Raw genomic sequence first — 14,958 nt, forward strand, 5'->3', positions numbered from 1 at the left:
AAGATTCCTGAATAAAATAATCTAGAATTTAAGAGATTTCTGATGTTGCTGGAGCATATATTAAATAGTTGCTAACTATTTAAAAACACAATACCAAAACATGCTTGTGGAAGTAATTAGAAGATGTTGAAATACTATATGCATGTACGTATGTATGGAGAATCTCCTTTAGTAAGGCCTGTGCTTGTGTATTAGGCCTTGTTCTAGCAATAGACCATACATGAGCAAGTAATGTGGCCATAATGAGCATCATTAAATGACTGCTCATGAAATGGAGCAGAATTCTACTTTCTTAGGAAGGATCTGTGTTGTGAACTACTAGATCAGCCACGCTGATGCTGTGCTGACTCTTTCTGTTATGACTATGTATGACTATGTATGACTATGACTATGTAACAAATGATGGCACTTGTGCTTACGTTTTTCTTATTCTGTGCAAACGTTCCATATTTTCCCTGAAGAATCACATGATTTTCTCATTTGCCCACTAGCCATTTTACTTCCAACAGGGGAACAGCACATTGAATTTTCATCTAAGTGACTTTTTTCCATGAGAGAAAGGGTAACAAAATTGGATTTTCATCAGGAAGCTCGTATTGTTTCATAACTATGTCAGTGTTCTGCTCGCTAAGTGGGGTATTGCAAATGTATTTTTACATTTTAATGTAAAACAACTGTCTCATGAATTTTCTTTGTTGATTATGTTACTCTACACAGTTAAACTCTACAACCATTTTTCCTTATCATATGTACTTTTTTAACAATAGAAGAACTTGCACATGATATTTACAACTGCGGTCTCTATGAATTTATATTTATTTAGCTGATTAAAAGAAACTATATATATTTATGTATTCTCTTATATGAATATATATATATATATGTTCATGTCTTCTAGCTGCCTCTTATGCAAGCCACAAGACGTATAATAGTCCTCAGCGGCATGGAAATCCCCAGCTGACAAACTTCTGTTTACAATGCAGAGAACGTGATAGTGAAGGTAGTCGTTCCCTTGAGTCATTTTCATTTCTATTTGAATGCTATATACTCATTAAAAGAATAGAAGTATGAGAAAGAAGATGTCAGGCTCTCTGAAAAAGTTTTTTTGTGTTCTTTAAACATTATGGAAACTTTAGAAAATCTAGAAAATTACCTAAAGCCATCAGCAGAGGAGACGGGTCAAACCAGATATTTCATATTGAATTACTTGCTGGCATAAAGACAATTAACTTTGATAACAAATTAATCTTTCTTTACTGGTTGGATAATAGAGAAGATGCTGACCATATCCTCCATCTTTAATTTTGCACCTTGTTCCCTGTGTGTAATTGATCCAGTCTCAGAAGCAAAATATCCATGACAGTGTGACAGTTAGTGTTGGTAGCTTAGCTGCAGTGCTCCACTGGCACAGCTGTATTGGTGAGACTTGTAGGCGTCTTATCTCGTCTCTAACACCAAGGAAATAGATGGGAAGAAGAAATATCTGACTGAACATCTTTATTTCAGTTGGGATAGTGTGTATTTGTGGGCGTGAAGGTCTGTCATACTGTCAGCCTGAAAAGAGCATGATAAACATCAAGAGTTTTTCTGGAAAACATATATGTTATTAATAAGACTGAAACTGATTCATAAGAATGAAAACCTGTAGAAGTAGATAGTGTGCTGCTATCTGATGGAGCTTTTATGTCAGTTTTCATTTTATTAGTGGAAAAAGTTTTAGCAGGCAATTCCACCCATAAGTTTAGCTTCTTTTCACTTAGGCACAGAACCCTTGACTTTTAATCCATATGCAATGCTGTTTAGTTGTGTTTGTTCAGAAAAAGTACAGAAATATGATAGTCTTTGATTTGCTGCCCTCTGGTGGTTTAATGTATTGGTTGGGTTATGTTTTTAACCAGTATACTAATATTAATGAATATACTAAATACATTAATTATTAGCATTCTGAGTATATTCAGGAAGCTTACACCATCCCATGCCACTTTCAATTTGCTTTGAACTGGTACTTTCATGTGTCAGACTTTTTATCCAGAGATCCTTAGTTATCTCCATGTGACTGCACCCATTTATGTTAATTTGTCACAACATATCTGTCTTCAGAGATTGTGGGACTATTGCAGATACAAGGACTGCCCACTTAGGCTGCATTTACGTAAGGTTTGGATGTTCTTTGCGGGTGTTTCAAATGATTAGCTTATCTTTGCACTCCCCTGCCTCATCTGTTTGTCGTACTTCTATTTAAGAAGAGCAAAAGATTTTCAGAGGTAAATCACACACACCCACAGATGTACAGTTTATCTGGATAAAAGTATCTTCTCATATGTGTTCCTGTGTGTATATATACGTGATGTTTTCTATACTATAAACTTCAAATCTTCATCGCTGCTTACTAATTTGTTTTTTGTACCTGATTACCTACAAGCTTACTCATCGCAATTCTGTCATGTGTTTACAATATCCTTTGGGTATGTGGCATTGCACTTAAATGTGCTGTATTTTGAAGCAATCACTGAGGAATCTAGTTTATAATGCCTACCCTGGCACACTTTTGTTTTTTTGAGAGCTTGGCCATTTGAAAGATCCACACTCACAAAGAAGTTCTCACTTCTCTGGGGAAAAAAAATGAAGGGTCTAGGTTTCTCATTTACAGTAACTCTGATCTAGTGACTCCAGCTGAGCCATGACAGTTCGCAACCACTGAAGTCCTGTTTTAATATTTCTTTTCCCCTTGAATTCAGTGTTTGCTTCATTGTCCTCATTTCCCTATGTTTAAGATGGAGAATGTGAGAGAGTTCTCCTACTTCATGGACATTAAAAATACATTGTATAATGTTACAATAAAAAAAGTAAGGAATTTTGATCCAGTGTTTATGGAAGGTATTTACACAGTTCCCATTGATTACAAATATGGTTAGTGTGTTTGTTTTTCCATTTGGTTGTATTTAAAGAATTCCCTGTAAGTTACTGAGGAGTGTAAAGAGGAATGCTTCATAGCAAGGATGTCTTCCATGTATAAAATCCACGTATTATCCTATAGGAAACTTTTGTTCTTGATGCTGATGGTTATATTCAATTATTTGGCTGGGCCAGTCTTTGCTACTGCTTAAATATGTCAGCTTTTTCCTCATAATGGCTGGCACGTTCCTGTGTTTTTCTGATTCCTGCCAGTATTACAGTTGGCTCATGCCAATACTCATTCTTCATTTTCATCATGATTAATTTCATTCACAATTTAAAGCAAAAAAGGTGAAATAAAGCCTGCTTGGGTTGTTGTTAGTAGGAAATGAATAAATGGATGTATTGAGCTGAAGACGGTGAGGGTAGCTGAAACACAAATGTCAGCACTGAGATAAAAAGAAAAAAACATTTGGTCTCTTCCAGCTGGACTGGCAGAAATGGATTGTGTGAAATGGGCTGGAAATAAAAGGGTGGGAGGTGGGCATCCCTAGAGACCCTTACTTCCTTGCATAAATATATTCCCTTTTACTGTTTGTGTCCCAAAGCTGCACATTCAATTACTATATTTTATCAAGGTTTACGCTAGTGAGGAAATGCAAGCTGTAAGTTCCACAGCTATTGATCACAGTTTGTAAACACAGAAAATGTAGAAATTTTGTTTTCTGCTCATTGGCCAATACTGAATAAAGCAAAGATGACTACACTATAGACTTTTCTTGCTTCCCTCAGTAATTAAGAATGATACGTGGCTGTTTGAAAGATCTGTTCCATAACTGTATAGAGACTTTAATTTATATACTGCAAGATAAATGGAAAAAACAAAGCACCTGCCATTGCAAATACATGCACATATCTGCAAACAGACTTTAGCAGCCAAGGCCTTACATAGTGATCTCTGTCCATTGGGCTGTTTGCAACCTTATCCAGTCTGTTTAGGTCAATGGGACTAATCTATCAACTCCCTTTAGAATTGGAGCTATACTTTAAAATTCAAAGAATTTTAACACATTCTTCATTTCTTTCCCTTGCCATGCTTAGTCTCAGTTCTCTCTCTTTCTCTTGCTCCACAGCGGCTCTTGCAATTTACAGCAGTGCTTTGCAGCTGCTGGAGAGGAAATAAATGCCTCTGTCATATTTGTGATGGTATTGTATGTGTTTGGCTTTGTGGAGATGGCTCTAGGCCTGTGTTACTTAACTGCTCTGATTCTAGAAGGCCAAACTGGAAACTGCTGACGCTAGCACATAGTGGACAGCACCTGGTTTTGGTCTTCAGTGTTTTAGTTCTCAAATGCATTATATTCCTTTAAGGCAGGCAGCAGTCCTGCAGGGTGGTGGGCACAGCGGGAGCTGCTCAGGGAAAGGGTTTGCACCTAAAGGTGGCAGGGCTGCTGCCCTGCAGCCTTGCAGAGGGGAAGGAGGCCTGGCAGCCTGGCTTCCCAGCTGGAGGAAAGGGCTTCCTGGAGGTTACTGGCAAATGGGCTGAGTTTGCTGCAATTCCTAGTGTTGCGAATCTTACCTGGGAAGCAGGACCCCTCTCTAAGGGCTCACTCAGACAGAGGGAGTGGGGAAGAAAACCTTCTATTCTCATCCTTTCTGTGATAGTTGATTGAAATCTTTTTTTATTTAAAAATGGAATTATCCTGTGTGGTGTTTTAAATGTCAAATGTCAGTTTTTATTTATCTGAGGGCTTTTGAGGAATGGTTATAAAAGACGGTGTGGGCAAACCCTGCTAAGCACTGGCTTATTCGGGGTCCCTTTTATAGGCTGTTAGAAGTCAGAACAGTAAAAAGGCAAATATTTGAAACATTGAAGGGGGAGGTTCAGCAATAGTAATCCTTAAAATAGGGATGAATAATGGAAGCTATTCTTTTGAGGGGTTGGGAAACAAGGACATTTCTGTGTGTATAGATAACTTATAATGAAATGAATATCTGTGCTCCTAGTTTTTACCAGACTGCATTACTTTATTTTTATTTTATTCTTTTACAGCTTCCTTATTGTGCTGATATGCCTTATATTCAGTGTGCTTTCTACAATTGAACAGTATGCAGCTCTGGCTACAGGGACATTATTTTGGATGGTATGTATGTAGACATTAATATGATTGATGTGTGTTTGTTCTTAATGTGTAAATTCTGATTTCCTGAACTAGTATCATATCAAGCAGTATATTCCTTATGGTCTAATTCACAAGAGGTGTCTTTCTATTTTTTTCCTAACGAGGCTGTAAAGCCAAAGAAACCCAGATGGTCAAAGTAGTACAAAAACACAGGAGGGAACACTCTTACCCTATATGGTCTACACTGAGGGTGTCTGCATTTTGTCCAACACACGCAACTGTTCTAATTAAGCTTGAATCCCTCATATTGCTCAGGTTATTGTTCAGCCATGCTGAAGACCAGATACCTGACCTTAGATGACAGAGTAAGTGGAAGTCCTTTCCTTAGTGGGAGTCAGATCCAGCCTTCTTTCACAAGTGGAAAACTTAAATGTTTTCATTGACTTCAGAGTTAAGTCAGCTTGCTCTACCTGCCTTATGCATGGAGAAAACTTAGTTATCTTTTGCTCATGGTTCATTAGTGCTGCTATAGGTACGTATCAAGAAGTGTTCAGAGTGCTGTCTTGCTGTTTAAGATTTCATATTCAGGAACTTAGTTTAGAAGTCCAAGAAGCAGGATTTTAAATCTACGAAAATGCTGAATTTCTTGCACCTCAGTGGTGAGGTACCCACTGCTAATTGTTGTTTTTTCTGTATTTGTAACTAAATAACAATTATTTTACTAAAGAAAACATTGCCACTGTATAGAGAAAATGCTAATTAGCAATTTAAATGTTTGTTCAAAATAGTTCCTTCAGCATTGTACCAGTAAATTATATTATTAACATGAAAAAGTTCACTTAAAAACCCCATCAATTATTATGAATTTTTTCAAGTTATCTATCTAATATGTTAAGATTTTGTACCTAACTTGGATACTATAAGAATAACAGAGTGGTTGACACTAAATTTAATATGTTATACTATATTTCTATGCAATGTGTTTGCGTGCCTGCTATTTTTTTCTTTTTGTTAGCTTGTAAGACAACACCTAAGTGTACTATTATAGTTAGTAACCAGCTAAGGGAGAGCATACATATACTTCTGCATCCAATACCTCTTTTGTTTTATGGTTGTGGGATTTTTTTTAAACAGACTAAAGGGTTTTTTGTTTTTTGTTTTTTTTAAATAATTTGACAGTTCCTGTGATGAACTTCAGTTGTGATAGTATCACTAAAAACACTCATCTTTACTTTGTATTTGACAATACAGCACAATATTTTATATGGGCACACTGTGTTGTTTCAGCAAGAAAAATTCTAGTGACAAAATAACCAGTGGTGTTTTGAGGGGTTTTGTTTGTTTGTTTGTTTGTTTTGTTTGTTTGTTTTTTAATCCATAACATTGTGGAACACATAATGTGTGTTCAAAGCAGGTACTGTGTTAGCTTTCTTCTAAGCAGGATGAATCAGTGTTCTATGTGATGAGAAAAGCTATGGTTAATTTTTAACATTTTAATCCTGCTATTATTGTTTCTTGGGAATTCAGCAGTTGTGTATGTTTATTCAGCATCGGGAAGTTCAGATTTCCTTTTCTTTAAGGATTAACTTTGGAAGGTCTTATGCTGTATAAAATGCAGCCAAGCGCCTGTTTATATATGAACAGACAGTATGAAATCGGCACTTCCCATGTGTCAAGATATAGCTTATATACAAAGAGTTTATGTGATGTATGGGATTTATCCTAGCAAATTAAAGTAAGTACAGTCAAGAAAAGTATTCTGCATTTGTTCATGTTTTTAAATGGAATCAGTTTTGAGAAGGTTTACATGCACTTGGGCCAGGGATGCAACTGTAAGTATTGGCCTATGTTTATATTTCAATATATCAAAAGGGCTGGATTAAAGGTTAGCTGTTAAAATCTGTAAAATTATGTGCAAGATTGAGTGTGGCTTCAGCACTGATTTGGCCTAGGTATATGAAGAGATTTTCTTTTGAATTCTGTAGTACGTAATCGCTATTAACTAGCGAATTATATGTTGCTAGCATTGAACTGAGTTCTCACAGAGAAACTTGGTTTATGTTAACCCCAGATAAATACTTTACAGTGATCAGTAGGATGTAATAAGTGGTCTACAGTTGGTTTGCAGAACAATATAATGCAGTGTTTTCACTGAAGACTTTTTTTGATGCAGAAAACATGTGATGGTCTTGAAGAAACTTAAAGGGTTGACAGGTGTATTCGTCCAAAACACTAGATGGGCTGCTGTGCTCTCTGCTTTATCCACTTTTGGTGGGACTTTCAAAGGAGTTGTAGTGCCTTGCAACACAAATATAAATGTCAGAATCTGGTTCCTATTAGTTTCAGTCCAGCAAAATCTCCTATTCTATTTTAAGATTTTACTTTCATTCTAATATATCATTACAAGCTGTCAAAATCAGTTGTAACTGAATTCTTGGGAGGGGTTCATCACAGACAACTGGTTGAAGAGAAACTTTAGAAATGCAAACAAGTAGAAGAATGTGTGTAACAGCATACAGGGATTAAGAAAAAGAAGAAAAAGCAGTTCAAGCTTCCGACCCAAAGGGTCATGCAAGGAGACTTGTTAAGGCTTAGGAGAGCACTCTTTCTACTGCTTTGCAGTAGAATTCATTTCTCTTTTGTGTTTGTAGTGGGATTTCTAGTTATACCACAATAATAATAATTATGCCATAATAACAACTATACCATAATAATAATTTTAATTTGGAGGCAGACAATGAAAGTAGGTAACATTGCTGTAGGTGAACAAAGAAGGACAAAGTTAATTTACAAACTGATACTGATAAGAGAGAGACCACAAAGGCCAGCAATGTAGAAACAACCTATCAGCAGGAGCATAGCAATCTGAAAGAAGTCTTTTCTGCTTGGGTTTAACTGGGACACTGAAACGGAGGTAACCTTAAGCCTAAGTGAACCCTGAGGAACTTGAGGCTTATGAGGTCTCAAGTTATTCCATGAAACTTGAGTTACACTGCCCGAGTGCATGTTCTGTGAGATTAAAATAATTTAAAAAGTAACACTTGGAGACTTTTAACTCTTTCTTTTTCTGAAGGTTGTAAAATTGAGTCTGCCTTTCCCTTTCTGCGTTCCAAACAGAAAGTTAATGAAGCTTTGATCAAGAGCAGATTACCTTTGATTTAGATGTCATTTCCTATGCAGGGTGCAGTTCTCTCTAAATGTGTTATGTTTTGTGATGCATCAAAGATAACGCTGCAGTAGCTGGTAGTACCAAATGTGCAATATCGTGCCTGGAAATTTTGCCTACAGGAGTTTTGTGGACTTCATGTATTTTTTTTTGGTTTTGACCAGGTTGTCATAGGTCTGGAAATGCAACTGAATGTGCTGAAATGAGTCCTTAGAGTTAAGACAGGGGTGTGCTGAGCTGTACAGCCCCTTGGAGCAGGTTTGATTAGATGAACTTACTGCATGGGCACCGTAAATATGATTTATCATGAAAGTGAGGTGGAATAACTATAAAAGCATATGTCTGTGTTTCAGTTATCTGTAAACTAAAATTGTTACAGAGTCCCTTCTATAGTCCACTTACGAACCGCATGGTGTTGAGCTGCACGTTAGGAAAAGCACAGAATCTGTTCCCCCTGGCTGAATAGCCATTCAAAGAGGGTCCTTGAAAACACTCGCAATCAGGAGCTGTGCTTCTTTATTTTCTCCATATAGCCAAGGTCTTTTGCTGAAACCCTGTAAAGATATAAACATCTATGCAACCTCAGGAGATAGTCTTTGAAACCAGCAAGACTGATCGCATGTTTGAAGTTACAGATACGTGTAAGCTGAGCGTGCCCTTTTTCATGAACAAGGCCTTCATGTTTCAGTAATACAGTCACACAAGATATAACAATTATTTGAAAATAAGATCTACAAAGGCCGTTGAGGTTTTTAATCTATATATAATATGTGTGTGTCATATTACTTTTTGCTCTGAAGCCGGTTATGTTGTTATAGTGTCATGTCTGACTACTAAAGTAGGAAATTTATGTATTTTAAAATGCTGCTATTTTTCATAACAACAAAAAAATGCAGGCTTGACACTAGAAGAATAAACAAAGGAAAGTTTAAATATATGTTCCAAGTGGTGTTTCAATTTTAAACAAAAAACTTACAATTAGCTGTTGAATCTTTCCGTACTTGTCACTACACTTCACAAGGCAAAGAGCCTTGATGAAAGCTATACCTAAATGCAGTTGTAATGGGAGATTAGGAGAGAATTGGCCTTTTGTTAGTTTCGAGAATGCAGTGAAAGCTGTTTAAATTTGCATGTGTTTATTTTATCTTTTTTCACTAGGTGGTGCTGTTGGAGGGTTTTGACTCCAGTTATTCTTTGGCACTTACCCAGCATGAGCTGGAGTCTGAGCCAAGACTCTGAAAGGATCATCATTTTGAAGGGTATATGTACACTTGGCCCATTTAAAGTAGTGGTGCAGGAGAGCTTTTGCCATGACTCATAAAGAGAATGTGGTGTATCTGTGTAAAAATTGATTTTGAGACTACAATATTTAAACTGTGGAAAAAAGTAATTCAGAGATGTATGTTCCCAGAGAGGCCATATTTTTCTTTTATTTTCATAAGCAGGGATTTTATGGTGCCAGAACACAGCAGAATGCTGTTATCTCAGCATGATCTAAGAAAATCCAAGTGCCTGGTCCAAGGGGATTAAATATTCTGCTGAACCAAGGGATATTTAGTGTGCCTGAAAAAGCTATTTTCTTGTAGGCGTCTCATTTCAATATAGATTCCAACCAAAAAAAATTGTAAGGGCATGTTTTTATGATGAAAGTATAAGCTCCTTCCAACTTCTTGTTTTCAGAGTTCCTTTTCCACTTTTGGATCTTGCTTACTGAAGAGGTTAAACAATTCTAAAAACAAATTAAAAAGACCATCAGTCAGGATAAAAAGCAGTATTTCTAGGTGGTTAATATTAGTGATACTGGTATTGAAATTAAGAGAAGATGGCACAGAATCTAGGCTTAAGAGAAATCTAGATTTTATTTCTTGTGTTAATATAAGCTGTTGTTTGAATATGGCCTTGGGGTTTTTTTGTTTGGAGTGTTGTGGGAGTGTGTTTGAGAGAGAAATATTTACAGCTTTTGAGTCTGAAGACAGTCTTCACAGAGACCAAAATGATTCTGGCATTATTCTTCTGATCATCCTCCATGGTTGAGAAGGCTGAGACAGAGACTTACAAGACAGACATTGGGGCTTGTTTTCACTTTCATTCTTTTGAAGAATTAAGTGAGAGTAATGTCTGTCAAAGATGCCTGAGTGATAGCTCTACGGATTACTGCATTCTCTCTAAAGAACAGCTGTAGTTCAGAAAGTGAAAGATTTTCCTTTGCTGTCTGAGCAATGTCCCTTAGTGTGACCCAGAATGAGGTCAGTTGATGTAGCAGATGTTTGTGTGATGGACTTGTGCCCTTTAGTCCTTTTGCTCTTCTGGGCCTGCAGATAGACATGTCCATGGTATTGTTAACTGCAGTATTTCCTTTCTGTCACTCAGTTGATAACTGAAGTTGAGAATCTCAGCTTTCATTTAAAGCAAAGAAGTCGGTTTCTGTCCATTTTAGTTTGTAGTAAAAAGGCTGAAGGTAAATGATTTGAAGGCTCAGGGAACAGGAACAGAAAAGAAAATCCACCCCCCCCTTAGTTAGGTCACGGTATCTATTGTTAGTAGCTTGAACAAGGAGCTTCCTCTGAACGCAGGTATTCCTCGTTGCCCTTTGGTTGGGGGTTCTGGTGTCTGTAGCTGAGCCCTGCTGGCAGGTAACGTGAATGGTTCTGATCAGCTTCGTTGCAAAATCAGCTGGGTTGGGTGGATCACTGCTGATAGTAACTTCTTAAATTGTTCCAGCTGGTCACAAAGGAATCCCTTGTCTACTCCCCTGGTCTGTATAGGAAAGTTGTATGTTTGATATAAAATGTGATATTAAAGGGGTTTAATTTGGTTCAGAAGACTGTGTGAACATTCTTTCAGTTCAGTTGAATTCTACTTATGTCTGTTCCGAACAATTTTGAGAGATCCAAGTAAGGTGCTTTAAAAGTGAAAATAAGATAATGTTAGGACAGCTGAAGCAATTTAGTGAAACAGGTTTAAAAACAAAGCCAAACCGTTGTTATTGTTTGGTATAGATGAGGTCTGAGCTGAAGAGGAATGCCAAGAAGGAAGGGAGGAGATATGGAAGGGAAGTCTGTTAAGACCAGTAAAGGAAAGATGACCTGTTTTTTTCTTGTAAGTACGTTTAAAATATGTAACACGTCTGGAGGGGAGGTATAGTTCTCTGTTAAAAATCTGTAGGGGGCAGCATTGGACCACACTGACAAGGCTCCCATTTGGGGTTACTGGATTCAGAACCTAGACGGTGGTGTGATGTAGATAAAAATATTCTTTGGAAGAACCTAACTATTAATAAAGAAATGGTTTTTCACATGGGTTTGGGGAATTTTATATGAGTAATAAACAAAAATAATTCTTCTGGGGAAGAGGAGTGGAAGAGAAGGGCTGTGTAAATGTTGCTGTCAGAGACAGCTCTGGCCACTTTGTGATTGTAGCAACAAAATTCATGTTATTTGGCTTACCTGATTTTTCATCATGTGATGGATGGCTTTTAGGAAGAAAGAACAACTCAAGTTTTCAGTGAAGTGAATTGAACAAGCATTTGCACAGAGGAGGAAGAAAATGATACTAAACTTATTAACACACTGAAAGATTTCCAGTGTGCTTATGTGCTTCCAGATATGCTCTTGCATCATCTTAGATGCTTCCTCCTTCAGTGAGGAACAAAGCTGATTTAGTTAAACTTCTCTAAAGTTACCACCAAACAAGATTTTTAGAAGTATATGGTAAGAATATGCAGTGATTTTACAGAAAATAAATCTCTTTCAATATATATTGTCCATATTTACTGTACAAGATTGGATGCATTTCTTCTAGCGAGTTCAAAATGTACTGGGTTTGGAGTCTAATTTTAGTCTGCCACTCTGGAGTGTGGATTTACTGAAAACAGGCTTGGATGCAGAAAATTTGTTACCTCCATTTCTGCCTTTTGTAAGAACCATAAAAATATACTTCTTGGGTTTCTGTACTTGGAGTTCTGTGATGAGGTGCCCTAACACCGTCATTTAAAAATAAAAGGTCATTTAATGTTCAGTAGTAGAATTTCATAAAGGGGCAGTATACAGAGGGAAGTCCTACTTTTCTGAACCATTTTATTTACACCTCTTCATAGGCAACTTTACTCTGTTTGGCTTATACATGTGTTGTTAAATTCAGGACAAATTTTATTATCCTTTATCCATATTACGGAGCAATTTATTCTGCAAAGAAGTTGCTATGAGTAAAGGAATTGGAATTTGGCATTTACCTAATAAACTGGGATTAGATGACTGTGAAACATCAAGCATTTACTGGGACTCAGCCTGAAAACTGAGAGTGGCTCTGGAAAGAGGGACCTTCCTCAGCTTGCTGTGGAACTGGTGACAGATTGCAGGCTAGCGTAAACCAAAGGTGATAGACTGGTGCTGTCTGCAGGCTGCTTGGTGGCCTACCCGATCTGATGTGGTGATCTCCCTTGCTGACAACAAAAGCCTGAAATTAACAGTGCCTGAATTATCCTTTTGCTCTGAGCAAGCCCTTCCAACTTTTCATGTATGAACTACAGTAGTGTGATAGTATTGGGAAAACATTGCTTTTGTGTTATATGTAATGCAGACAAACAGGGGGGATGTATGTTGCATAGTTGTCAATAATTCACTTGTTCCTCAAGAGCTTGTGATTACTCTTATAAAGCCACATGTATCCATTACTTTAATTTTTTTGGTATAGCTGCACTCCAAAAAATTCTGTTCCGAGGTGTGTCTAAGAAAAGATTGGTGCTAAAAAAAATTATGTTTTATTCACTGTTACATCTTGTGTTTGCTCTTGCAGAACATTCTACTATAGGGTTAAAGTTGGACTAGGCTTTTCTGGGGTTTAAATCCATGTCAAGCTCTGAGCATTTGCTGGGTAACTCTGAAACAAACATGGTAAACATATTTTTCTTCGAAATTATACTTATTCTTCACTATTTCACTTTTTAATAAGCAAGAGGAATAATACAAATTCCACCTTAGGAAGAAAGTTTAAGATCATGAAATGCTGGTGCGTAGTAGAGCCAAGTAGTGAAAAGAAGGATTTTTAAATTTAGGATTTATCTGGATTAGTGTGTAATGTTTGCAGTGACAGGTGTTTCCTTTATGCCTTGCCCAAATGTCTGGAAAGTAGTTTGTCATTAAGTGCTACATTCAGTGTGTATCTCAATTTCAGTATAACTGGAGGGTCTATGGCTTTGTTAGGTCCTTGTTTTCACATCTGACCTCAGCCAGCTGGAGTCTATTGTTTTAAGCGTAATGTAACAGCTGACATAACATAACGGATGTCAAGCTGAAAAGCTGAAACAGTGCAGTGAACTGAGGCAAAGAGAGGGGAAAGGGAGATGTTGGAGAGGGAGGGAAAGGGGCAAAACTAGCATCGTGATTCAAAGTGGAAGGTTGCTGGCTTGTATTCCCTGGGGGAATTAGCTAGGAAATAATGGGATGACTCTGTTGAAGTTCTATTTGCAATTGATTACATATGATAGACTACTGAGACAGGTTTGAGGTTTGCCAGCTGTCACTAGCTGGTGGCTCTTGAATTGCTTTAAGTGGCCCTTGGTAGGCAAAACTGGAATAAACCCTGCAGGTGGGGTGTAATTGTAGAACAGCAGTGAGCACCAATGACTTATGAGAAAGGAGGTTCCAGGAGTTACTAGAGAGAGGATAACAGACAAATGGAATGCATGAAGAATTTTATTTAGAAATGTTATATTAAGTGGTTTTAATTAACTGGTTAAAAAGCAAAAGCAACTGGACTTCTTGGTGGCTTTCTTTTTCTTGGCAGTTGCTAAAGTTTCTATGAGTTCATTTTTTAAGTATTTCATTATTTTATTTCTTGACTTCCTAGTTTGATGTTAGAAAAGCATATCTTAGCATTAATTACTAACTGGTCTTGGGGTGGGGGGAGAATGCATAAATGAAAATTCGTTAGAAACTTGCCACAGCCATGCAAAAGTGACAGGCATCTGAATCTCTGCACAGAAAGGGAACAAGTAGGCTTAGAGATCACTGTTATTTCTTCATTTGTGTATGTAGAGAAACATCAATACGTATTTCTGTTTTCAGCAAAGATTGGAAAAAGATACTTCTAGCTGTATTTCATTTGTACTGAGTAGGGCCTCTGGCAACTCCACTGTACTGAGAGTTTATTCCATAGTTTTAGTTTAAAAAAAAAAAAAAAAAAATGGGGGGGAGGGGGGACTGTATGTGCAGCTTTTTATGTATATGGGTATAGGCAACCAAATTAGGTCCTACATTTATAAGTGAAGTTTTTATGGCTTGAAACTTGTAATTATGCAGTATGTTTAACTTTGCGTATATCAGTAGTCATAATGACTTCAGTGGAGCTTCCTGTGCACATAAATATTAACAGGATCAGGGCGTATTTGGAAAGGTTTCTTGAACAGTGTCTGCTTGTACTTAGGAATAACCTAGGAAGCATGAGGGCTTGATTTATGTAAGTATAAACTCTGTGTATCTCACATTTGGCTGTAAGTACTAATATTTTAAATCTATTCTTATCTAATTTATTTTATTTTGGTAGTATGAAAAATGTCATGGTGATTACAAGACAAGTCTAACACTGCTTCGCAGAGAGTTTCTAGGTCTGTTCCTGTGATAACAGGGGGCCCAGTCCTGTTACATTCTGTAATCAGAAAGGAGTTGTGCAAGAAAGAGTCCGTCAGAGCTGTTGATTTGGTGGGGAGTAATACGTTGCATGGGCATTTACACTCTGTCTCAAATTGCAAATGCCAGTAATTTTGTTGTAGAGCTT

At 37.2% G+C, this 14,958-nt stretch overlaps 1 protein-coding gene across 1 annotated transcript in view; it reads left to right on the forward strand.

Annotated features, from left to right (window-relative positions):
- Positions 1–14,958, forward strand: part of KCNQ1 (potassium voltage-gated channel subfamily Q member 1) — a 376,056-nt gene that overhangs the window by 48,512 nt on the left and 312,586 nt on the right. The window contains exon 2 of the mRNA XM_067296019.1: positions 4,949–5,039. Coding sequence (XP_067152120.1) covers positions 4,949–5,039 — 91 coding nt within the window. The remainder of the gene's footprint in view (positions 1–4,948; positions 5,040–14,958) is intronic.

The sequence above is a fragment of the Apteryx mantelli genome, chromosome 4 (genome assembly GCF_036417845.1).
Source record: "Apteryx mantelli isolate bAptMan1 chromosome 4, bAptMan1.hap1, whole genome shotgun sequence".
NCBI classification, from domain to species: Eukaryota; Metazoa; Chordata; class Aves; order Apterygiformes; family Apterygidae; genus Apteryx; species Apteryx mantelli.